The sequence below is a fragment of the Patagioenas fasciata genome, chromosome 2, assembly GCF_037038585.1.
Source record: "Patagioenas fasciata isolate bPatFas1 chromosome 2, bPatFas1.hap1, whole genome shotgun sequence".
NCBI lineage: Eukaryota > Metazoa > Chordata > Aves > Columbiformes > Columbidae > Patagioenas > Patagioenas fasciata.
Window position 1 is genome coordinate 129,635,439 of NC_092521.1, and position 27,255 is coordinate 129,662,693.

General features: G+C 37.8%; 1 protein-coding gene across 4 annotated transcripts in view; it reads left to right on the plus strand.

The window, feature by feature from the left end:
* ZNF385D (zinc finger protein 385D) overlaps window positions 1-27,255 on the plus strand; it is a 422,321-nt gene that overhangs the window by 260,479 nt on the left and 134,587 nt on the right. For all 4 annotated transcript variants that reach the window (XM_065831194.2, XM_071804956.1, XM_071804957.1 and 1 more), the window contains one exon: window positions 27,000-27,142. In XM_065831194.2, coding sequence (XP_065687266.1) covers window positions 27,000-27,142 — 143 coding nt within the window. The remainder of the gene's footprint in view (window positions 1-26,999; window positions 27,143-27,255) is intronic.

Genomic DNA, 27,255 nt, shown 5'->3' on the forward strand with positions numbered 1-27,255 from the left:
ACATTCAGCAGTTTTCTCAGTTTCATTAAATATTGAATCAGGAGTTCTCTTCAAGCTCTAAGAGAAGAACTTCTGTAATATCTTGAGCCCTGTCACAAAAGTACTATGCTTTATGACATGCTAAGCATTTTTTTTGTAAAATTAAAAATATGGGGGAGGGTGTTGTCTTTAAGTGAAAGATCAGTTATGAAAACAAATTAATTTTGATGTAAACTGTCTTAACAGAAAAAATACAAATTGAATAGTTGTCAGAACTATTCAGAGTCCCTTTCAGAGATAAATTTGCAATGTTTTAGCTTTGGTACATTTTCCATCGGCTGAGAAAGAATAGACAAGCATAATCATTTTAGGTTTAGGTAATTTGGATAAAGTCTCTTCATTAAAATGTAGCACTTGGTTAATCTTTTGCTTATTTCTGTTGGGTTATTTTTCTGCCTTTAATATTGCAAGTGCAAGATGCATTTTGGTTTTTTTTTACGGTGAATTTTGCGAAAATTGCCTGTGTGACTAGGATAAGAAGTTACAGTTTCCTGAAGTTATATGGGTTAGAGTATATGGTATATGTTAGCTGTATGGTACTTAATTTTGTAATTTTTTTTTTCTGTTTGTCTATAGTTTTCAGAAACATGTGAGGGTGATCAAACTTATATTGGTAGTACTTTGAAAAAATACAAACTGCTGTTTTACATGTTTATTTGTTTTCTGGTGCAACACCAGTTTTTAATTGAAACAAACTGGATTGTGCTTTCTCTCTGCTTTGTAGGAAATGTCACTTCTGAGAGCAGAGGTAAAAGTTTCTGTTAGGCAGGTTCTCAGTCTGCTTTGGTCAGCCTGAAACTTCCTTTAGTTTTAAGTTTTAAATGAATGTTCTTGCTTCTGTCTTTTGCATAACAAAGCATGAGCTAATGGGAATAATGTTTACCTGTGATCGTTCTGGGTGTTTTTCTGCTCTGTCTGTGAGAAGCCATAATGTCTGTAATCTCACCTGTCCCTGTTGTAACACTTACTGCACAAAGCAGTATTGCACACAGCTGGATGAAAACTTGATTGCGTATATCGCGCACATACTTTTGCTTAAAATTGCTATAGCCATCACATAGATGATACCGGAATTTTATACTTTCTGAGGGGGAAAAAAAAATTCCTTTTAATATTAATAAAGAATTCTGTTGTTTTTTTCTCTGTTGCTTGCTACTATTGGGCCACCTACAGAATAGGAAGGAAAGAAAGAGAAAGCACTTCTGTATGTTTGTATGCATGCTGCTTGTTCTTCTGGGCCTTCTTATCTAATAGCTGCGGATGCGGGATGGCATAGTGAGAACACACGTGTACAGCATTAAGGTGGAAATAAATACCTAAAATATTACTGTGGGAAGAAAGACCTAACCCTCTGAAAAAAAATATAGAGCAAATATTAATGGGTGAAGTGAGTTTCCTAACCATGAGAGAGTTAAATTGCTAAATTCACGAACTGGCCTTAGTCTTTTTCTCTTTAAAACTGTAACCTCCAAGAAGATTTTCAGCTGAGATATTCTACTACGTTCTACTATATATGTTCTACTATTTGAACTGAGTCTTGAAATAATGAAACTTGTCATAACCCTTCTAATTGCACGAGCCTTTCTTTTACATCGTGCTGGATTTTGATGGAGTAGTTTGAAGAACTGCTAATTTTCACTCACTGTACTGCGCTTTAGAATTTGTTGTTTGGTCACCGTGGATACATTTGTTGCTTACTGTATTGGTTTTGCATTCATCATTTTGAGTTGAATAGAAATGTGGATTTGTAATAATAATAAAAAATCCTGCAAAATGATTTAGTATGTTTATAGAGTAAGCCAAAAGTCAATGAAAATAATAAATTTCTGCTAAGTGTTTTAAAAGGTAGACATTTTGCACTTAAAAACACACATACCTACCCCAAAGCAACTTTTTCTTGCATTTATCATCTAGTTAATAATTTAGCATAAGAGAAAAGTCAGTTGTGACCATTCTCAGCAGCACCCAGAGGAGAAACGGTGGGTGGCTGTTGGTGCCATAGCACTGATGTTGCACGCTGGTACCAGGGGACCTTCTCCAGCCCTGCTCAACGCGAGGGCCCTGCTGTGGCCGGTGGTCACAGCTGAATGCTGCCACCTCTACCTTAAAAGATCCTTTTGGCTGCTGCTGCCTCAGCTTGGCCACCCGGCTGGCATCGCACCTTCCTCGGCCTGGCAGCGCGGGTGGCTGGTGGGGGCTGGCTCACCCTGTGAGCGCAGTGGCCCCTGTGGCCACCACTCAGGCTGGGTGGCCAATCTGCTCAGGTTGGATGGAAAGCACTCTTTACCGTTCAGGAGGTGAAGGGGGAGAGCTCTTGTCGTGAGCTGTGCACCGGCGCTGTGCGCAACAGTCGTCGAAGCGGAGAAAATGCTGCGGTGATATTGCAGTTCTGGGACAGTGAACGCTGAGGGCAACAGTGAAGCCTGAGGGCTTGGTAAAACCTGACTGGAATTGAGAGGAAAGCCAATCCTCCACCCCCACTGCCAAAAAAAACACTAGCCCATGCGCCTCCACACCTTACCCGTACTGAAGATATACAACTGAAAAAATAACTAAAAATAAAATGTACAAAGGAAAAAAAGAGAGCCTTGTACCTTTCCTTCTTCCCCCCCCCCACCACGCCCCACATTTTAAGTAACTTCTGTTCTCAGTGTTTCTGTTCACATTATACAGGAAATCTAACATATTGGGATGAAAATGCATCCTGAAATGATCAAACTGTTAAGGAGAAAAAACAAACAATTTTTGCCTGAAAATGCAATTCTGTTTATATGTTGGCTGCTTTCAGTTTCAATGTTGTTGTTGTTTTTTTCCAGTCAATGTTGTAAAGTGTAGTAATTCATTTGCATACATACTACTATTCTGAGTATCACTTTTTATTTCTGGAACACTTTCTTGTGGAAGAGATTCATTATGGATGAGTCATGGAAGAAAAAATACCCCCACACACCCCAAATCTCACTACCTCTTTAAAGAAAACACACATTGTAAAAAACAACCAAGCAAAAAGACCTGTGTCAGTAGTTTCACTAAAATATTTAGTTGTCACTGGTTTGTTCTTAGGAGGTTATATTTTCTTCTAGTTTAGACACTGTGGAGGCCTTTCATCACATTTCTGTTTGTCTTCATTTAAGGTAGGATGAATCAGTGATGATAAGGCTATGCTTTTGGAATGTTTTGAGAAATACAGATACTGGATTATGAACTGTATTTTATCACCAGTCATCTGCAATAAGAAATTGTAGTTAATATATAATGGATGCTGCGTGTGACAGAAAAATTCAGCTGAGCAAGCAAAGGTATAGGAACTTGAAATCTGCAAGAGTCTATGTTTTTACTTGGAACATTACAGCCCCCTGGGCAATGAAGTTCATATCTTGAAGCACTGAATAATCATTAATGCATATATACATAACAATAGTTTTTTAAAAAATCCTGTTTGAACTTACAGAAAATGCTCTGTGCCGGATTATTTTTAGATACTGTTTAGCAAAACTGTTTATTTAAAATACCTCTAAATATATTCAGGATGTTTCTATAAATGAAGGATGATTTTACCATTTCACACACACACACACACACAGAAAAGTCATTCCCAGTGTTACCCTTCTTGTGAGTGGCAGAATTGCTCCAAAACCAAAATCAGAATTAATGATTTTGTGCTTCATTGGAGAAGATTAGATCACAGTTACTACAGCTGAAGGTCCTTTAAGAGAAAGTGTGTGTTTGTGCAGACATGGGCACACGTGGATGTGTGGCTGTGCATGTTCTAACTGGGATGACTCTGGAATCTAATCCCGCATCCCTTCTTAACAGATGTCTTGCTTCTGTTGAGAAATGGAAGGCTAAGTAGAAACCAGATTTTAAAAATTTTCATTATGATGCCATGCCTCTGTCCTTTTAAATCTTTTTTTTTTTCCTAACAGACAATTAATATAAATTATTTTTGTAAAATATTTTAAAATTATGAGAGCCTTTAAGTGCAGAATTATCTCTGAGTCATATAGCTTCTACTTCTCTTTGACTGTGTTCAAATATCCTTCCATATTATTTTGATTTTGTTTCATAACCTGGTGGCAGTTCTAGAAATTCTTGCAATTACAAAAATGTTAATCAGGTTACAGGAATCCTTTCAGAGCTTTTGCCTCTCATTAAACTGAAGAAGATGGTGGCACTTGAAAAAGAAGAAATATATTTGAAGTTGATAAAGGAAATATTTCAATTTGGTATTAGATCACAAAAAGTTCTTGGAATACAGTAGGAGGTCATAAGGACTTCAGTTTTAAAAAGAGGTTATTCACATGTAATATGCTGCAAAGATTAGTTTTGCAGCTGAAATTGCGTAGGTGATTGCTAACAGTCAGAGAAAATGCAGCAAAAGAGGTTGGCTAGAGATATCAAAGCCTGAAGTGTCTGAGATTGTACTTGAATGAGATTGCTTGGGTTGGAAGTGGGAAGCAGCCTTGCCCTGTTGTAGAGTTAAGACATTACATGGCAAAGCCACATTCTGTAGGTCAACCTAAAATCTAAGTGATTTTAGTGACACATTTCTGCAAAGTCTACTTAGGGGTGAAAAAATCTAATGCATGAAGCTGCATTATTGGCATGCTCATATATTTAGATCTCCTTGCCCATTTTGTTGACCACTTCTTTCAGTTCATCAGTCTGATGCTCATGAACACATTCCCCTCAAGGAATTATTTTTTTTTAATATTTTTTGCTTTGTACGTATGCACCATAAAAAGCTACTCCAATCACAAGCATGGTATGACAGCTTAAAGAAGTTGGCAAGGGTCTGGATCAATTGTAAAATAAGAAAATGCAACTGTAATTTGAAATTGGAATTGTAAGGGAGCCATTTATGAAAGTTCAATTACTGTATGCCCTTGCCTCTTGTTAACATGTATGATAAAATCATTCTGTCTCTTATGATGCTTAAAAATGTACCAATTTAAAATTTCTTTAGGTTTGAAAAAAAATAAGACAATTTGAGTTCTTATCCAGAGCATTTCAACAAAAGCACTTGTTCTCTGTTTTGTTTTTGTGGCTTTTGGGGCTTTTTTCCTCTCCCTTTTTTTTGTGTTTTGTTTTGTTTTGTTTTTTAATGTTTGGTTTTTGTGTGTTTTTTGTTGTCTTCTGCCCCCCTCCTCCCCCCCCCCCCCCCCCCCCCCCGGTATTTCTGGTTTGGCAAAGGTCACAACTATTTTAAAAAGTTGGGGTTAAGATCAATCTACCTCTGTTTTTAATACCTCAGCTAGCTGACTGAACCAGTTGTTTGGAAATCATGGGACATTGTTTCATCACTATGGGATCAGGTCCTGGCTTTATTACCCAACCAACTAATTTACTCTGGTTTATAGTCCCCATAGGTTTCAGAATTTAAAACCATAGTGTGCTGCTTGTGTTTCAAGTAAAACTGGAAAAGCTCCTGGGGTTTGGTAAAGTATAGCATCTTTATCTCTGAAACAAAAATGGTACAAAAATGAGATTGACTGGGAGTGTCTGCTAATTCTGGGTATGACCGTTTGAAATTCAGCATACACTTAGGATCTAAAAGGACTTTGGCTCATATTGGTAATCTTTATACCGCGTATTCTTTGTATGTTCTGTTTATTACAATGTAAATGTGCAGTGTCTTCCTCAGCTCTCCCTTTCAGAAAACAAGACAGAGCCTATAAAATGGGTTTATGTTAGAAAACTATCTCTGAATATTAAAACTGCTTTCTGAAGAACAAAGGAAAAAAGCTAGGCTTAATTTACTCTTTGATTATTACTTCTCAGTGTCTCTCTTATTTATTTACTTTTATGCTGTAATTGAAAAAGCAGATGGACAGTACAGTTCATTCAAATGAAAGCCATGAAAATTTTCTCAGCTTCTTTTGTTCTTGTTGACCTTGTTTACTCAGTTTGTTTACTGTGGAGTGTAGTAAGTTATGAAGACAGAGGGAGATAATGGCTGTGTTTTCCAATACCGTTACCCATTGGAGCACTAGGGATCAATATTGAATTAAAAAAAAAAAAAGTCCAAAAACACAGAACCTTGGCAAGGTCTGCAATTGTGAACGCACAAGGAAGGAGGAGGTAGGGAGGAAACCAGTCATAGCACTGCAAGCAATATCAGTGTTCTTCTCGCTAAGCCAAGTCATTTTTCAGTAGCAACCTGAGGGTCTACTGTCTCTATAGTGCAATGTTTAGCAAATTAGGTTTTGTTTGATTATATTTACCTGTGATAGCAAATCCACTCACCTGTCAAAACCAGGCTGGTATCAGGGGCATTTAGTTTGCCAGATATGTGACTGCTATATAGCAAGCACACTGCTCCTTTGTTTTTCTGTTATTACTGGTAAGTTGCGCTGCTGTGAGCAGCAAATTTTTCAACAGTGGAAGTTGCACAAGCTTGTCCGCTTCTAGGTAGCATAGAAAAATGAGTATCTTTGCTTCAACCCTTCATGCAGCAGCTGTTATTTTTGGTAGCCATTTTTATTTCTTCAAGAAGGAAAAACAGGCAGGCGTGAAACTTTACTTAACCTCCTATTTAGCTTTGCAGTTCCTGTGTTTGCAAAGATAAATGCTAAAAGTCAAACAGGCTATGAAATGTTGTGTATGCAGATGTAAAATATATTCAAATCCTTTCCCTTTTCTCTCCCTCTCTGACTGAGGGTATGGCAGCCACATGAACATGGGTGCTATAAAGCCATTGTAGTGCATTATTTCTAGTATCCTTGCATGGTTTTAGCACTCAAGACATGATGTAACCATTTATAAACTTTTGTCTCGCCAATCCTGACCAGAGTCTGCCTACCTTGTAAAACTGGTTATTTAGTCTGCCTTTCCACAGGCAGTGCTAGGGCAGTTGCACTAACCTCCAAATAACACATGTAGTTTCTGTTGGCTTAAATCTTAGTAGCACTGAGTATTTGGAAATTTCATTGGTCTATTCAGTATGATTTTTCTTTCTCGTTTCTTTCTTTACTAAGAAAGGTTCAGAATTAACTCTCTTTTCAGTAGGGTTGAAATAATTTTTTTCGGTATCCTTACAGATTCCCAGTGGGTTTACTTTTTTTTTTTTTAATCCTTTGCATTATTTTTATAGAACATAAAAGATATCTTCTTACATAGTTAAAGCTGAGAAATCTACTCTGTGCTAATTAGCAGCCCACGATTTGGGTTCCTGTGGGTTTGGTAGCAGGTGGACATCTGACATCTCTTTGGATATGCAGCATAGAAAGTTCAGTGCCTTGCAGAAATGGTTGGATTAATGTATGCGAAGCAAGTATTCTTCATACTAGCATTTAGCTCTACGTACTCTAACTGTACATGCAATAGATTGCTTTCCCAATACACACAGGTTTTCAACGTAAAAAGAATCAGTGGCCTTAAAAAAGGACATTACCACACATAAATACCCCACACAGATACGCTCCTTTGCATGAATGAACTTATTTAATGTAATGACCAAACACTGAAAGGCTAAAACCACATTTTAAAAAAATCATAGCAACATTTGAAATCTCTCTAAGAGTATAGTTACAATCAAATGTGATTGTGGAAAGCCTTAGAATGTCTGAAACGTATATAAACTCTGCTGGCAGAGAAAAGCAGGCAGCGGGTAAAACGCTGTGGTGTGCTGGTGCTGCAGAAAAATGGTATCAGCAGCACCACCCTGCACAAGCACCCCAAGATAACTGAAAGAACTTGCTCTGCTTTGCCCTTAGTGACTAACTTGAAGCAAAATTGTCATCTTAGGCTATCAGGCTATCATCAGCACACAGGGAAGAAAATTTATTTTAATAGCCTGAAATTAACCTTGTGAAGGCAATGAACGATGATGCTACGTGTCACTGTGCACACCCAGACAACTCTACGGATTTTAGGAAGATAATACAAATGTGTAGAATAGTAATATACTTCTGTTTCTTATTCTTCTATGCCCTGAATTTTTTTCTAGGTTAAATATATCCAAATAATCAATGTAGTGAGGAAAAGCAGCACAGGCAATATTTGATGATACTTAGCATTGAAAGAACATTAACAATGAATACTCCTAGAATATGCCTCAGTTTATTCTGACAGTGTTCATGTGATTTGTTTAAGTTTGTTGTGTGTTTCTAGTAGGAAGATTTCATCACAGGAATATTCACAAAAAGAACAATTGCAAGATAGTTTATTGTAATTTATTAAAGGGGTTTTTATGTTAAAAGCTGTGCCAGCACATTTTCAGCAGTACAAAGCCCACTTTAGATTCACCTGGAAACAGTACTGCCATCTGACCTCAGTATATAGTCAAATAAATTATGAATGTTTTATATCAAGTATCTGTTTGAGAGACCCCAGCTGAGCTAATATCTTCCAAATCACAAACATAAGCAATAATGTTCATTCTAGATTACTAGCCCTTTTTAGGAAGCTCACAGTAATAGACTGCTAATGGTGTTATAGAATGTTTAAAATAATAAATAAGTTGTTAATCTCTTATGAAATCTTTCCAAGGTGCCTGTAATAGAAGGATCTCCAGTTTTGCAGGTTCTTCTGGCTACGTAGCCAGCATCAGTTCTAGTAAATAATGTAGGGAGCTGATTTTGATAGCACATTTATTGAGGTAATATTGACATTTTGTCTGAAATAAGTTGGCTGGTTTTTGAAATCTGTTGATATAATGTATGCATGGCAACTGCTGGATGATACAGAAAAGAAACCTCTTTCAAATTCAAGAATCTTTCAGCAAAAATTGAGCTTTCACTGATGTTGTTTTTAGTGAGTCAGATCTGTTTTTCATAGTGAAGGAGGAAGTTTTCAGAAAGTAATTATTATTTATAATGAACTGTGGAAAGTCTTGGACTATGTTAATAGATTGGCTTGAACTCAATTTCATTTACTGGACCTAACATGCTGAGAAACATCCATGGCCCCCAGTAAAGTAAGACTTTCAACTGTGCTGGAAATACTAAATCAGACCTAGTCTAATTACGGTAACTGTCACATAATTTGTAACAGTTGTGTTTAATATCTCCAATAATTTCAAATGTGAATTAAATGCTCTTTAAAATCTTTCGTTGATCATCAGCAGTGTAGTCAAACTTTGGCAGCCTCTTGGGCCACAGATCTGAGGCTGGAGGAGGCTGGCATGGCCAGCAGCATGACCACCAGGCATTTCTTCCTCACCCACCACCAGCCTGGAAGTAAAGGTTGAAGGATTTATCCATTTGGGTTGCAGTACCTGCTCAAAGAGCTGGTCCCTGTCTCTTTGCTGGGAGAGTCATTGAATGTGATGGAAAAAGGAGCGTGGACAGTTGGATAACTCGAATTGTGTTGGCTTTGCACGGGGAGCCTCACTGAACGGAAGATGCACCTGCAGGAGGGAAGGTGCTGCTAAAGATCTCCCTATGCAAGGGAAGCTCTGCACACCTGCAGGGGAAGACTCCATCAGTTCTTTTATCCACCTGAGCTTTGATGGCTTCCATAGAAAGGCTCAGGGATTAACTGGCAGCAAAAGCTATGCTGATTTTTTTATTATTATTATTTTTTCAGGAAGTTATTTAAAACCGCTAACCTCTTTTCCAGAATCTAGCAAGCAGCTGCAAACAAAATACACTTACTGTTCTTATTACTTTCTGTTACCAAGTGATCAATGCCAATAATGATAATATTATATTCTTAAGTCAACTGAACTATTTAGTTCTATACATCCCTAAGTCCATATCAATTCCCATTCTTATTTTTTAGCAAAACATAATCAAACCTGAAAAAAAAAAAACACACAAAACAAACAAAACCAAACACACCAAAAAAATTTAATGCTACCACAATTGTCCATTTTAGGTTTACATTTTCAAAGGTTCATGTGTGTGGATAGGATGGGGCCTTGCAAGATTTCCTGCTTATGTACAGGTTATGTAGAGTATCTCCTAATTCACAGTAGTCCTATTTAAATTCTGTTCAGTTTTAAGGGGCCAACCTCTCAAGTGATTTGTTGAACTGGGATGTCTTTTTTGTCTCATTAAGGCATGTTATTGGCAATATCATTAAAGACATCAGGACAATTCAATTAATAGTTTAGTAGTTTATGGTGATTCTTCTCCAGTTAACAGACTCTACACTATTTAAGCAGAATAGCAGCAGGAATGAAAAGCTGAGGTTCATTCTTCTCCCCCACAATAAGAGGAGGCTTACATTTTTCATACAGTGTCATCTCATACAGCTCTGTTGAAGTTTATGACCACAAATCATACCAGTCTATCATTTCTGTGGGTTTGTATCTCAGCCAGAAAAAGCTGCATGTGGGAGAAGCTTATTTCTAGTCTCCAAGATTTTAACATTTCAAATGGTGTGCCTGGAGCTGCTGAATGGACATGTATTAAAATTGTATATGGTTAAGAATTTCTAGTGCCAAGAAAACTTTGATTTGTAATTAGCATGTCAGTTTGACTTTTGAATGTGTCATTTTGGAAAGGCCAAATAGCATTATACTGTTATAATAAATAGCAAATTTAACGTTTATAGTGAATTTTAGGAGGAAAGAGATAGAATCTTGTACTAAATCATGTCTAATATGAGGTCATTGTCCATGTAGTTAGAGAAATAACTTAAGGAAATATTCTCATAAACAGATTTTCATGGGAAATAAATTAAAAAAAACCCCAGCTTCTAGTCCCCTCAGGTATGTATGTGCATCCAGTGCCTTACATGTTTTTGCAACATGCAGTAGCCCTCTAAGAAATAGCTCATGCCACCTGTTCCTAGCTTTCAATGAAGAGAAGGAATCCTGAAATCATGTGAGTGGGCAAACTTAACACTCAGGGGCTTTCTAGTAGTAGTTTCCTGGGTTTAAAAAAAAAAAAAATAATAATATTCTGAAACCAACTTGCTTACATCTGCAGAGGAAGTTGTAGGGCAAAACTGAGGGATCTTACTAATGCAAGAAAGAGATGTTCTGATGGGAGCCAAGTTCTCAGCTTATACTTGCAAGAGCAAGTGGCTTATTCATTTCAAGCCATTGGACACTGAATTATACTGACTTTCTCAGACTCTTTTCACTGTACTTGGGCCTCCACCAGTCCTGATAGTCTGCATCTACCAGTTTGGTAGCATGACCAGCCTTGGTCTTGGTAATGCTGTGTCAAAAATGCAGTGTCAAACAGTGCACAGAAGGGCAACCTAAACATGAATTTTGTGTTGCTTTCATCTCCCTGCTACAATATTCTACGTGCAACTTTAAACTCTTCTGCTTGACCTCTGACACAGAGATCCATTTTACTTTTAACACTTTTGGAACTCCAGATACTCATGTAGGTGAACACCTGAGTCATTTCATGCTTTCTGTGAACTTAAATGGTAGGTTAAGTGAGAACTAAAGTGCAGATTTTTTTTTTACATGTGGTAGCAACAGAATCTACATAGCACCACCAATCAGCTATGTATGCTCTAGGTCTTCTTAACCCATTTTAAGTATAATTTATCTGTCTGAAGAATGCAATAAAGAAATCCTAACATTCTCCATTTGAATTCTATCTTTCTCTGGGTCCAAATTACCACATATTCTCCCCAAGTCCAAGTGAAACAGAATAGCCAGAAATAGAGGTTTGCGGAGTCTTTTCTCAGATGCTAAATCACATCTTTCTGTAAAGCATAAACAAAGGCAACAGATCTGTGAAGCTACAAATACCCAGTGTTGAGTTAGAAGAGCAGAAAGTGTAAGGTCCCAGCCTAATTCAGATACTTAGACACAAGACTTGTGCCAGCATTACTAGTTTAGGGCTGAAGAGGAGTGTGCAAATCTTGATTTAAATTTTGTCATGGCTTGGTCCATGTCTGCTGAAATTTTCTAAGCATTTCAGGTTAACACACCCAAAACACTCCACTATGAATCAGGTGATTTATGTTTCTTTGCAACTCCAGATCTGTAAAATTGGCTTGTGTGTAGGCTTTGGAATGTAACCCTTGTACAGGCAAGCTGTTTCAGGTTTCTTAGAGGCTTGCATGCAAAATTGCCTCATTGCTCAAATTGATACCTCTGATTGAACAACAGTTGTCCATTAGTATTACAGCTCAAACTAATAGCCAATGCAGCTTTACTTAAGTCACTGGATTTATGGAGACATAGGAGAGATAGACCTCTTTTTCTCAACATGCTGTCTTTTTCAGTAAGTTTATGGGGTTTTTTTGGATACCATTTTTAGATTCAAGAAATGTTTTCTTGCCTCTGAAATAACCGTATTCTTTTTTTGAAGATGTGATGTCAGAAAGACAAGATGGAACTCTTACCACATCTCTTGCAATATGCTTAGAGTACCTTCATTTTCATGTTATGTTTACAGTTTCATTATGTGTTTCTCTTCTTATGTGGTATATCTTGGTGTTTTGTGGGTTTGTTTTGTTTCTAAAGAAAGTAGTGCCAAATTCTGGATTATGCAAACAAATTCTCTCCTGTTTATGGTGCTGCAGGTCAAGTATTTGGGGTTTTGATTCATCCTTCAAACTGACCAGCCTTGGTAAAATTTTAATTCCTTTTCTACTAGAATAGTAATCCCTGTTTTTAAAACTCATTGTTATGGAACATTATGAATGTTTAGTCAGATGGAATAATGCACATGAAATATAGACTCTATTTCTGCATGCATGAATTAAAAAATAATTAACTTTCCTGATGTCATTTCACTGATGGGAGGTATTGGAATAGTTAAATATATGCAGAACTATTTTCAGGATTGAGGTTTGTCTGTGGCTTAGCAAATCTTTGCATTTCTATAGCAATCTGACAATTGGTTGGCTCACTTCACTGGTTTAATATAATTTCATTTTGTTGGAAATGTATTGTAAGATTACCTCTTATGGAAAGAAAAGATGATTAGAGTATGTGAGGCTTCCTCCAGTCCTTAGCAGCAGAGCGGGGCGACGGGAGGGAGGGATCTGACTTGTCAACACACAGTTCCATTGAAGGCTCTTTGCGCTTGCCCTGCCCTCTTAGCTTCTCAGATATTGAAAGGTTCTTCTGAACAGATTAATTAATATAGCAAATGTATTAAAATTCAAAGGTGTTAGGATATGTAGGAGGGTGGCTTGCTCATGTCCGGTAGTAAAAGCATACTGAGAAATCACTTGATGTATTTGATATAGTTCAGTTAAATTAATGTCTGTTACCTAAATTGAGTGGATTACTTTTCTATTTTAATTTGAAAAAAGTAACAAAAATATTAGGAACATGTAAGATAATGTGATGCAAAGAAGTCAAATGATGATGATGATAACTTCTTCCAAATAGTCAAAGCAAAGCAACGTAATGATTTAAAAGGATCAGAGCAAATACTTCCTTATATAACAGACTCAATAACATCTGGCATTATAGCAGCTAGGCTTAACATTATGAAGCTGCATGATTCTGATCCCTCTGATCTACATGGATTACCAGAAAAGTCTGCAAAGGAATTTTTCTCTTCTTGGTACTGTATTTTATTTTATCATGCTTACAAGGACTGTTAGCACTGCCTTTTGAAAACCACATTTGCTTTCATATCTCTCAAGTAACTGTGTTACGTAGCAGAACTGAGGTTAGTTCTTCTGTTTTGTTTTGTCTTTCTGTCAGAGGGAGGCTTAAAAATTAAACAAAACATCCTAACTGAGACATTTTTCTTTTTCCTGTGGACTGACAGTTTTTCTGTGTTTTGCCCAAGGCTTGATTTTTTCAAGCAGCTTAGTAACGTGGTAGATGAGTGGAAAGAACTGAAATGTTTGAGGTGGGTTGTTTTTATACTAGGCCTGTTTCTAAATGTGTTTAGAGTTACTTTAAGAAATGCTGGATTATAGAACATGAATAACTGTGAAGGCAAAATTGGTGAATGTGTAGCCTGAATTTTGATGCACAGAGAGTAAAATTTTAAGAGCTGTATAGGGCTATAAGTAAATATTCTGAGAAGGGTGATTGCATGAGCAAGAAGGGAGCTCCGTAAAAAGTTACATAAATGTTTTATATCTCTCCTATATTTAGTTCCTTGGACAGGGACTGTGACATTGTAAGATGCATTGACAGGGGACCAGACCATAGCTAGGATGACTGAAGAACAGGTCAGGAAAAGTATTATTACTTGAGCTCTTATCATCTTCTTTTTTTCTTTAGAAAAGGCTTTAGGCTGTTCCTGACCTATGTAAAAATGCAGATGAATAGTATTTGTGCCTTCCACCATGCCTCGCCATCCCTAGCAAGCAGTGAAAACTGCACATTGGTATGCAGATCATTCCTTGCCACCTTTTTTGGGGGGGTCTTTTAGAAATTTTCCCATATAAAATGGTAACCAAAGATACCCAAGATACTGTCCTGCAGCCTTTTGTTTACAGCTACAAGCTGTGTGGTTGACTCAGGAAACCTTATGACAAAATCTGTGACAGAACCTATAAAAATATAATTGTTTTTTGGATGAGGAAGAAGGTCTGAACGGAGTGAATAACAACATGTGGATTTATCATGGAATAATTTTACGTCACACAATAGTAAAACACTCTTAAGAAACATTTGGATAGGATACAGAAAAGCTAAAAAATTGTAACAAATTTCATATAGCTTAGAGAAATGTGAACATATTGTTGGGTTAGGTTTGTATTTTTTTGGCCAATACTTTATGATGCTTTACTGAAAACTCTTATGTGTACATGTGTAAATGTAACTCAGTTGTAATCAATAGAATTACCCATCAACAAGCACAATTTATATTAGCCAGGGGCAGGGATTCCCATTCGTTATATCTGTGGAGGACATGCCTTTATCTATTTCTCTGGATCCAGCCTGGAGCATCCAACATGTCATGGATTAGATAAATTGGGCCTGACATGCCTGTGTTTCTGGAAAATAGGACAAAAATTTCTTTTGTCCTTTATGTCTTGTCTGCAAAAGCAGTGGTGCTTTTCCCCCGTCTATAGAGAATGGCAAGACATCATTTTCTTCTCTTGAAAAACTTTTTTTTACTTTATAGGCATGTTTTACGTAGAGAGTTGGATTCAACTCCTACTCCACAGCATTAGTATATGTGGGCCAATGCTCTTACAGACCACTGTATAAAATATGTTCAAATGATCTTTATCATAGATAGGAAAACCTATGCTTTCTTCACTAGTCCTAATAAAACTTTCTGTTATATTGCATCATGGTGTTTATTTTTGCCTACACTTTTTGAATATAGAGGCTGTATATAGGGTGTAGCTATTTTCTAATCTGTAATAGTGTCTGAAGAAGTACAATTCCACAGTTTTTGGAAGTAAAGAAAAACTTTTATTCATGTCATATTGCACTTATTTATCTCCGTTTAAAAAGAAAAAATAAAAAAAAATGAATTGCACAAGAGCAGTGTGCAAGAAATAGTTTTAGCAATGATGTTAGTATTTTCTAAATACAATACAGTTACACAACTATTACTTTTAAAGTATGTTACTATCACTTTTTAAAAATATGTTATAACACCTTCTATTTAAACTTTATTAAAACTAGATCTGTGTCTGGATATAGAATTTCCATAAAACATGTGTTTAATTGATTCTGGCTGAGGTTCAGATTTCACAGTATCACAGTATGTTTGGGATTGGAAGGGACCTCAAAAGATCATCTAGTCCAATCCCCCTGCTGGAGCAGGAACGCCTAGGTGAGGTCGCACAGGAACATATCCAGGCGGGTTTTGAATGTCTCCAGAGTAGGAGACTCCACAACCTCCCTGGGCAGCCTGTTCCAGTGCTCTGTTACCCTCACTGAGAAGAAGTTTTTTCTCAAATTTAAGTGGAACCTCTTGTGTTCCAGCTTGATCCCATTACCCCTTGTCCTATCATTGTTTGCCACCAAGAAGAGCCTGGCTCCATCCTTGTGGCACTCACGCTTTATATATTTATAAAGATTAATAAGGCCACCCCTCAGTCTCCTCCAAACTAAAGAGACCCAGCTCCCTCAGCCTTTCTTCATAAGGGAGGTGCTCCGCTCCCTTCATCATTTTTGTTGCCCTACGCTGGACCCTCTCCAGCAGTTCTCTGTCCTTCTTGAACTGAGAGGCAGATGGGGTCTCACCAGGGCAGAGTAGAGAAGGAGGAGGACCTCTCTTGATCTACTGACCACCCCCCTTGTAATACACCCGAAGATGCCATTGGCCTTCCTGGCCACAAGGGCACAGTGCTGGCTCACGGTCATCCTGCTGTCCACCAGGACCCCCAGGTCCCTTTCCCCTACACTGCTCTCTAATAGATCATTCCCCAACCTATACTGGAACCTGGGGTTGTTCCTGCCCAGATGCAGGACTCTACACTTTCCCTTGTTAAATTTCATCAGGTTATTCCCCGCCCAACTCTCCAGCCTGTCCAGGTCTCGCTGAATGGCAGCACAGGATTTTTCCCATTGATTTCCAACATCCCATTCTTTTATTTCCATTCTTGTTCTGCCTGTTGCCTTCTTGCTTCCCTTTAACTTCCCTTTCTTTCTTATCTACTTTTTGCTCTCCCAAATTTGATGCAAACTCCTTGCCTTTAACACCACCTTGAGGATTCTATGCTTTATCAGCACCTGCTCTCCTTTCATGGTTGACACCTTGCTGAACTAAAAACCCTGTGCCACAATCCAGAACCTGCTAATCATTTGCACCCCCAGTCTTCATCAGTCAAATGAAGAATGGCCAATGTGTTGATCAGTGCAACAAAGCAAAGGTTCTAAGAAAGCTGGTGACAATCTGCAATTTCTGGTGAATTAAATGACTCATCTCTTCATACGGAAAGGCTGCTATCTTGTTAGTGTGCATGGTTTTTGTCTTACGTGTGTGCCCAACTTGCTATAGTGAAGTCACTGTAGTTAACCTTCAGTTTTGGGCAATGGAGCAACAAAGAAACATCTGATTTCATGTACCCATAAGACAGTGTGATGTAAACTGACCTCAACTGCTTAATGCTGAAGGGAATGACTCTAATCATATCTTCATGTATTCAGGAGGTACTTAGCAGGAGATAGGAAGAGTGCAATTGGCCTTTTTTTATTTTAGTTGCCTGATGATGAAAATCCAGAGATTAGTCATTACTTGACACACTGCATGTGTGCTTTTAGGTGGCATAAAACTCTGTTCTAGTAAAGCTCAAACTTAACAGTTAACTAAACATATTATCCCTCTCTTCCCCTGTCTCTATGGGGACAGCAAACTGCCAAGAACTGTCTATTTTTCCTTTGTGTTTCTTCTCAATACAAAACATGGATTGCCTGCTAGGATGACTTCAATTTTTCATCGCCTTCGTTTTCCAGGAAGTCTTGGTCACAGATGGAGCCTCAGGCTCTTGGGTTTTTTGCACAAACAGCTCTATCTCCTGAGGGCTGAACTGGTTTAGTTTCGTTAAAAGTGTAGTAGAAGTTTTAAGAAAAGTAATGTTTCGGGGCTTAGAGATGATCAGGCCACATGATTTGATAGTTTTTTTCTGATCTTACACCCTGAGAAAGAATGATATGAAAGATATTAACGTTTGCTCATTCAGTTTACTTTTCTTTTAGAACTTCAGATATTTCATTCAGAGTAGAAATCAGGTATTTCATTAGTGGGAAAAGTTCCTGAGTCAAATGACTTAAAGTCTTTTTAATTTAGGAATGTATAGAAGAAAAATTATGAGATGATATATAATTTCTCTTAACAAGTATCTTTCGAACTACTATGAACTGTATAGTGACTTATGTCCAGAAGTTTATCTTTTAAAACTCACTTCTGTCTAATGTGTCTGTGGCTGCTGTCATTATCCATTTGTAAATCCTGTGCTTTTGGTTCCACCCTAGTTTTTCTCCCCATTTATGTTCAGCAAGAAATAATACCTCTTACTTGTGAAAGACCATAAGCTTAATAGTTTAAAACTGTATATGTGTACCATTTATATATATATGTGTGTACCACGTCAACCTACCTGTTATTCAGTAACACAGCAGAGTTTTGACAGCTAGCAGAAGAGCAAAGTGGTGCTCTGGAAACTTGCAATAATTGTTTCCTTTAAGTTCCACTTACTCTTGCACTATGCAGTTAAAAATGTGTAAAAACTATTTCCAGTGAATTATTAATAAAACCTGGTGAAGTTGAGCTTTCCCACTGCTAAATGGAAGAGTCATTGCTGCACAGCACTATCCTCATAGAGTGTGCTAGTGGAGTGTGTCCATTCCGTATTAGTTCTATATTTGTCTCAGTTGTATGCTTGTTTCATTTAAAGTAAAGACATCAGAAGTTAATTGTTATTTCCTTCCCAAGCATGCTTTTGAAAAAAGGGCACTTTTAAAATTGCTAATATATTCATCAGAAAAATGAAAGAGTCTTTGAAAATCTGTGTGCAATACTGTGTTCTGATTAATAACCCTTGGAAATCTGTGCTCATTATACCGTAAACATGACCTTTATGAAAACATCAGAAAAGTGCAACTTCAGAATATGCCAGGTCAAAGATTTTTTTAAATGTCAAAAAGCATAAAGCTTTAAAAGTAATGTGATTTTTATAATACTTGGCTGATGCCTGTGTTTTTGCTTTATTTTACTTCTTTCTTTATGGGGGGAGAGTGTGACCCCAGGGGAGCATAGAGAATACTTTGGGGTAACTCTTAATGCCCTTCAGCAACTTCCTCCCTGTTGTTCAGTTCTTGGATCCACTTTGTTTGTAGCAACATTTTTACTGGGCCTGTAGCTGGTTATATTTGGTATATCTCCAGTGGAGGTTACTAACCACATACTCACACCCACTGGTTAGTAGACATCCACAGTGCACTAGTCAATAATGATGCGGTCAGTCTGTCACTGTCAGAAAATTTCTTTATCTGCTGAAAGCTGTAGAGAAACACTGTACATGCATTTTTGGGGAAATGCACATTTATAACACTGGTCCCTTCCTCTAACTTCACTGATTTCAGTGCACCTGTGCTTCCCACACACCTCAAGATGCACCTTAGCTTGATTCTGAATGTAAATCCTTCTGCTGCAGGCTGGAAATCAAACTGTAAATAGGAGTTTTATGTGGGAATAACTAGTCAAGATGAAGACCTTGTGGTGATGAGAAGAGAAGGGAAAGCTGTTTTTCTTTTGATATACAGACTATTCTGGCCTGGCATCACTGCTTGGTGGTAGGAATGTCTATATATTTCTATCTCACTAGGCAAGGCAGGCTTTTCCCTTCCTTGGATTCGCTTTCTTACTAAACGAAAGCAGAAACTTGTATCAAACATGAGCAACAGGGGAAGGAACTGCAGAATAGAGCTGTGAATGCATAGTTTGCCAAAAGTAAAGAAATTTATGGGTACTCATCAGTCTGCTCATCTTCTCTCTAGCATTTAAAGCTAGGATGGAAGAACAGGTTTTGACATTGCCTGTCTTGATGTCACTCGCGTATGAGTGAACATGTGTTCAATTCACTACTAGACCAAAACCAGGGAAGGATGTTGCAGTGCTCAAGAGCACTAACTTTAGGGACTTAAGGCTCAGTTCCTTGACCTGCCACAAACTCCTGAGTGAGCTGTGAGCAGGTGACTTATTCTGTCTGTTCTAGAAAAATTGAGATAATATCTTGTCATGTATAAATGTCCTGAGAATTAATACCAGCCTTGCATATTTAACATTTTATTATCTTTTGTAAGGCAAATGGAAATTAAAAGCTCCTCCATTCTCAAGTGTAATGAGAGCTGTGGTTCATGGGCATTTTGCTTGTTTGTCTCCTCCAAAGCCATGATAGCAGTCTTGGTCTTTCTAATTCTCTGGTACCTGGTGTGGCTGGTACTTGGTATGGACAGCTGGTAATAAGCAAGGTGGTCAAGCTGGACAATTTCTCATTGTTTCCTTCTACTAGAAACAGCCAGACCTTCACAGAAAATAGAACATTAGTTTTGGATCATTTAATCTTCAGTGATCCAGCATCTTCCAATAGGAAAAAAAAAATCATCCAAATTAGTCTGACCAACTGGAATAAAACCTCAAAGGATTCCGAACAGCTCAATTAGGTAGGTTATGGTGATAAAATAAAAAAACTTATTTGCTGCCCTCATGCAACTTATAATCCATACAAGATGTTGCCTGTAACATGTTAGTGGAATCCATCACTAAACAGTGTTAAGCGCTGAAATTTGGATAATGTTTTTTCAGTAGATTTTGTTTAATTTAAAAAAATAATCAGTAAAGTGTTTTTTGTGGACCATAGCATATTCTGCATATGGAGGGAAAGGGGTGGCACTTTGCAGGGTTCATGAAGGTTCTGACATTCACATCCTTTTGGCCTGAGGTGGGTAAGGTCTGCACAGTTCTGTGCACTTTGATCCTCTTCAGAGAGACTGGACTTTATTGTCTGTGACCTGGGCCTATCTGTCTCTTAATGGAGATGGATAATGGCAGAGAAACAGGATGGAATAAGGTGGCAAATGGGGAGCAGGAATCTGAGCTTGTTTACTAAAATTAAGGGCAGTAATGAAAGGAAATAATCAATGTCAGAGTATTCATGCAAATTTGTGTCTGCATTTTCCCAGTCCAGTATCATAATAGTAGTTTCACAAGACTCTCCACAATGAAAAGACAAATCTACTCCTTTGGGTGTACAGAGGGGTATATTTTTCAATTAAAATTCTTGCATCAATATACATGGTTTTATGTTTTTCAAAATGCTACTAAGTGTGAAAGAAAAAACAGTATGATGCATAGCCACAGGCTTCTAAAACTAATAATCATAATAAAAAAAGAATTATTTTTCTAAACTAGTTCACTTTGCAGGAATCATAGAATAAATATTGTCTCTAGACAAATCATACTTTGAATAGCAGCAAGTGACCAGGGCTGATTCAAACTTTCCAGGTGAATAGTGTATGTGCTAAAAAATGCACTGTATAAATAAATAGTGGGTACTGGTGTGTGCCAATCTGGAAGAGTTTTACTCTATTTTAAAAAAGAGGAAGGGAAGAAAAGAGGGAAAGAACTTAGAAAATATTTTTGTAATGAGTAGTTTTGAATTATTTGGGTTTGGATGTTTGATATTTGCCAGTTTTTAAATACTAAAAATGGTTAAGTATCCAAGTACAAACTATAGAATTTCATTTTGGGTGAAATAAATGTTTCAGCTGACACAATGATTTCCTGCCCCCCACTCTCCCCTCAACCATCTTTATTTTTTTGGTTTGGGCAGTGAACTGAAAAATCAATTACTTGCAGATCTCCACAGCTGAGACAGTGTTGCATTCATCCTCTTCAAAGTGACTAGCCACTGTTAACATTACTAACAGCAAAACCTATGAAAGGAAAGCTTGTATTGCCAACAGCGTACTTGATCTTCAAGTTGTCTCAGGAGAGTCAGTGGGATCAAGGCTGATGTGACTGGAGCTCCATTTTGAGGGTTCTTCTTTTCTAATCGGTGTCAAATACTCAATACAGTTGCCTTTTTTCTTTATTTTGACATAACCTCCTTTCAGTCCATACAAAATAATATGGGGATAAATGTAGCTTATTAAAATTAAATATTTAAAATTAACAAGTGTATCTGTTTATGCACATAAAAGGTACAGGTTGCTTACTTGCTAACTTTCTGTATGCTGAGTTCATATTTTAGTCACTTTAACAGTATAATAACTACTAATAAGTAGTTTGCCATGTCAGACTAGATCACTGGTACTACTTATGGAACTGAACTTACCTTTAAAATAACAGTACAGCATTTTTTAAGAAACGTATCTGTTGCAAAGCTGAAGATTATCATACAGTGATAGAAGGGAGTACCCTAGTTACTACAGGTCATGACAAATTACATTAAGCTAATCCCTAAAACCAAGATCTACAGTTCGTGTCACATTATCTGTGTTATATCCCAGATTATTCTTTTGTCTTTGTCTGTTTTAAACTTCCCATTTGATGAGATTCTGTGAAGTCTTAAACGTGATATCTAATATTTCAGATAAAGAAAGTTCATTATTTAGCATGGCTAGCCTATTGTTCTTAATTACTTACATCTTTGTTGTCTTTTTGAGGAAAGTCCTGTCAGACATACCTTTTCTTTGGCTCACTGGCAAACTGAAGTCATAATGAATTAAAAGTTCTAGCTCATGTTGAGTTATCCAAATGTAGGTTTCTTAGCATTTGTAAGATGGAACATGAGGTGCCCACATAGCCCTTCGTTTTTATACTTTAAAATAGCCTGAGCTACTTTTGTTGAAAATTTTCTAGGAAAAAAAAATCTTCTTTGGGCTCAAGGTCTCTAGGATATATTGTGACACTTACTGGGTGTGAACTGACAGGTATTAGGATCCTATATAAAAAATATTAATGATACTTTTTGAAGTTACCAGCTGAAAGGTTCTCTGAACCTCTCCCAAGGCAGAATGTGTGTATTGTTTTGACCTCAAATAAACTATCATGGAAATGTTGGGAGAGGTGTGAGGTAGGGTAGAAAACTTGGGAATATCCATATCTTGGAGGAAACAAATTATGATACTGAAAACAAACTCCAGGATGGAAGGGAAATAGAACATTACTTTAGAGTATCTCTGTTGTATTGAAAATGGCTGTACACATGTCCAGAAGGAGAGAATTACAAAGTAGTGAAGGAATGAAAGTAGAATTCTGCAGAGATTTGCTTTTTCACTCAGTGTTTATGGTGGTAATAGTTAGTGATGGAAGAACTGCAAAAGATTTAGATTAATGGGGTATTAGTTTAGAGTTCCTGCCCAGTTTACATACCTCCAAATTCCAAATGTATTGCAAACAATTATCTACATTATTTGTGTCTGCAAAATCTCAGCTGGATGTTTCCTTAGGAGAGGCTATTTGATAATAGATCTGGTGATTCTTCTTTTGGAAACTAAACCTGCAGTTGAGTTTAAAGAATTAGGAATGAGACTGTGCATGAGGAAAGGATACACAGGGGAAGATGTTTCATGTCTTTCTCTACAGCCAAGTCACAAAATATAGCAATACACAGTTGTCAGAGTGTTGAACTGTTTGTTAGAAGACCTGAGGGATGGGGATCTTGACCTCTGCCTGATGAAGCAGTAGTAATGAACTTCATATCACCAGTGGTTTCTGAAGGAGAACCGCTAGAGTAGGGTGTACCACAAAGAGCAGGAACCTCAAATGGTGCACGCAGGTCTGCACCATGTAGGCTGTGTATGGTCAGAGCACAATTGGCTGCTAGTCTGCACTTAAAAGTACTTAAAAGTACTGCAAACCAGATTACATAGTGGTAGGGCAAAATCTTTAGTCCCAACAGGACATACAAAAGTCCATCCATGTGTAAAAATCCACAGTTTGATTGAGACTGGGGGCGTTGTCAAAAACGGTCTCCAAGAGATACAAGAAGGAGCAAAGGTTTGTGGCAAGCTTTTCTTCAAACTTGTTTGCTCACATGTATTTTGGATGTATTGCCAGTGCCTCTAGCCAAGAAATTATCTTGCCTGTGTTTTGAATTGCCTGAAAATTGAAGAAACAAATTATTACTTCAATCTTGGTTGAAATGCTGAGCTAATTAACTTCTAAGTGTTATTATTCTTAAGCTTCTACAAAGAAAATTAAGGTAAAAACATTTACATGAATTTCCCGAATATCTGGAACATTCATCTCCAATTTAGGATCCGAATGGGCTGGAAAGACTCTTCTTGCAACACTACAATTAGTAAATATGTTAGTATTTTTCTAGTAGCATATTCCTATTTTAAGAAATTGTAGCGTGTTACTCACTCTCCTACATTTTGGGGGTACTGTTGTATCTCTTAGATCAGACCGTGCATGCACCTAGTTTCTGGCAATGTTGCCTATGCGAACTTCAGATAATAATAGACAACATCAAGCACAGGCTATGGACAAAGCCTGTCAGTGGTGTGGGATGTTATCCTGGCTTTATTGATCAGAGTGGAACTCCAAATCTTGCTGGTAGGAAGTCTGTAAAAAAACTGACATTGAGGCTTCGTTGTATGTTGATTAGCAGTGTTGCATCTGCACAGGGGAAGCTTTGGAGGTCTTTCTCTACAAGCTTAACGTACAGAACACTGAAACAGTCATAAGCAATCTTTGTGGTTCCTCACCTTGATCCAGTGTTCAATAACACTGAATAACTAAAAGGCGCTTATGTCTTACTATAGTAATTTTCTACAACTGCTGTTGTCGCACATAGCACCGAAGATTTACAAAGTAAATTCTGTTTTATGAGTTTCAGTGCACTCCTCTTTCTTTCCCTTCAGTTTGGCTTTCTTGGTTCTCAAGTTTTTCTTCTGTCATCATTTGTGCCCTTGATGTTGCCTTCTTTACAATAAATTTCTCTACACGTGCTCTTCAAGAGCTCTTCCTAGGGAGTTTCTAGCCCTCTCCATCCCTCTGCTAATGGATTAGATGGGAAGCAGTTAACATTGACATTCCCAAATGTTATTCAAAGTCTTTTCGGTTAAGCTGAGTCACAAAAATGGTTGCCATTGCCTCAGGTTTTCTGTTGCTGATTCTAGAGTACAACTCTGCACATGGTAAATGGAAAGAGAAGCTAATTTTTGCAGCCATAAACATAGAGAATTTCTTTAAAGTGAAAGCTCGAATTTCATGATACCTATCACATGCTCCATCATTAAGGGATATGTCTGACACTATTGCAAAAGCAGAGAGCAGCTGTGCTCCTGAATATATTCATTTTCTGTGCCACTGTAGCCAGGACTGTGGTAGATTTTAAGCTCTGTTCCAGAGGCTTCGAGTCTCAGCCAAGGTCCTGCAGAGCTGGCTGAATTCTTCCTTTTAAAGTGTGTTCTCGTCCCCAGATGACTTTGCACAGCACTGGCTGGCAACAGCAGGTGGGTGAGTGCATAGTCATGCCACCGGGAAGGATGACAGAATAGAAGCATTTCATTCTTCATGGCATGGTATCCTAGAAGAGTATGGGATAGCAATGGTGTTGCTGTAGGTAAACCACACCTGCAAGGCTCTCCTCCATAGCACTGACGTAATACACTCGATGAGCTGCGTCCCCAAGCACAGGTGATATTTCTCAGTCCAGTTTGTGTTTGCATCTGTAAGTTGTAGCACATTTAATCAGCTACAAATTCTTTGCTGTTGCCAGGTGAATGCTCACTTCGACATTTCTGTACAATCTAAGGTACGACCTAGAGACTTCTTAGTAAGGTTTTTATTCGTAGTAGTGACTTCTTTGCTTCATGATCTGTAAAAACTTTATCTGGGAAAAAGAAAATATTTCCGGCATCTAAAAATTATCTTAATGGGTCTTTCCTTTTCAGAGGGGAGTGAGATTTGCCTGTTGAACACTACCTTATCATCATTCTGGCCTGTTATATTTATTTTCACACTGTTTATATAATAATTTCTCGGGAATGTAGCAGTTGCCAAGCCAATGGGAATCATGAAATACTTGATGATTCTATGCTGGTGAGCTATGGAAAGCAAAGCTTCTTGCTTTCTGCTTTTCTTTTGCCCATATCCCTAGCTACTGCATTCAAAGAGTGATTTTGCATGCTTTTGCATTGAGATAAATGTAGAAGTTAGTCCAAAAATGACAGTTACTCTGGGGCAAAAACTAGCATGAATCTGGAGTGAACCCTAATCTAATACCTTTGGTTTACTAGTGGGTGATGTTTTCCTTTCAGCGACTCCTTCAGGGAGGAGCTGAAAGTTGGCAAAAATACTGTCTTTGAAAATTTGGCTCCAGCTGATTTTATACCTAGAAGCAGAACTGTGGATGATATGCTACAACTGGTTAATTAAATCCTGTGCTGTTAGCCCTCAATTAGGTGCATTAAATTGCAAACCTTGTTAGCAGATTTGCTGGCCAAATATGGAGAGATTCCATATATCATTCTGACTGCTTTATATTTGGGCTCTTAAAGAATGTATGCAGCTTGTCTAATGAAGTGTCTGTATAAACAAGAGGGAAAAATAAACAGGATTTGGATTTCTCCCTGTGTTGGTCTGTCTGCCTATGTCTCTGTTCAATGACTGGGGTAAAACTCCCCTAACTTTTTTTTTTTTTTCCTAATGTTTCTTGGACTCTTAGCAGCAGGTTTTTACAGTCTGTTGCCTGCCTCTCAGATTAGAAGAGCACTGGCATATTTTAACAGCTTCCTAGGATCCAAATAGTCTTTAATTAACAGGGAATTGATGTTTTGGAATGCAACCAAAACACGGGAGACATTGGAAGCAGAAAATGGGCTTGGATCCTTCCAGCTCCTAGCTGGCTATGGCAAGGGGCAAACAAAATAAGTAAAATAGGGTCTGCTGCAAACAGGTAGCAACTTATTGGTATGCAAGGGGATTTCTTCATTTGCATTATGTTCCCACAGAACTGCTGTCTAGTAGCATTAACCGGGAGGAGCTTTCTGTTGTTCAGAGTCTGAATCAGCTTCACCCCTTGCAAGAGCAGACAGTGTTCACCAGTACCTTTCCATAAACTGAATTTTGATGGCTGCGAAAACTGTTAGATTTGTATTGATCAACTGTTTAGGCAGAAAGGTATGTTATATTTGCGAGCATTAGGTTGACTCTGAAGCTGCAAGCGCCACGAGTGAGCACTTAATTAAAAAATCAAAAGTCTGCAAATGACGTGACTTTTGCTGAGACAAACATTTAGTTGTTCTTTTTCTTCTGGAACAGTTTGCCTTTGGAGGCTTGAGCAGCAGGGCTGGGATGAAACACTGAAGTTATAGCAGAATGAGACTAGCGGAAGTTCTAAAGGGAAGTCAGACACATGCTGAACTATTGTTCCAGATAATCCAGGAAGAGAAATGGTTTATTAGCTAATTTTGAATAATGATAGATTGATACCTGAAGCAATTACTGGCAAAGAATTATAATCAACAGTCACTGAGTCAGCTGTGTCCTTTTTCAGGAATGCAGTTATTTGTGGACAAATAAAAATGCATTTGTTTAATCCAGTATTGGCTTTTTATTGTTGCTTTTTTTGTGGTGTCATGTTGTTGTTGCTGTTGTTGTTTTCCTCCTTATCGTAATACTTACTGAATGCCTGTCTCTGTCTGCATATAGGTGGTACATGCCAGAGCCCTGCTCTTCCAGCCCTAGTGCGTCCTCCTGCTCCACCTTTGCAGCCGTCGCTGGATATTAAACCATTTCTTCCGTTTCCTCTGGACACTGCCGCAGCCGTCAATCTCTTCCCCAACTTCAATGCAGTAAGTACAGTCCTCAACAGTTACTGTCCACCTCAGTGAGCCACACTTTCCATGGAAGACTCGAGAGGGCACAAAGTAGAATTTTATGTTCTCAATTAAACCTGGAATATCCT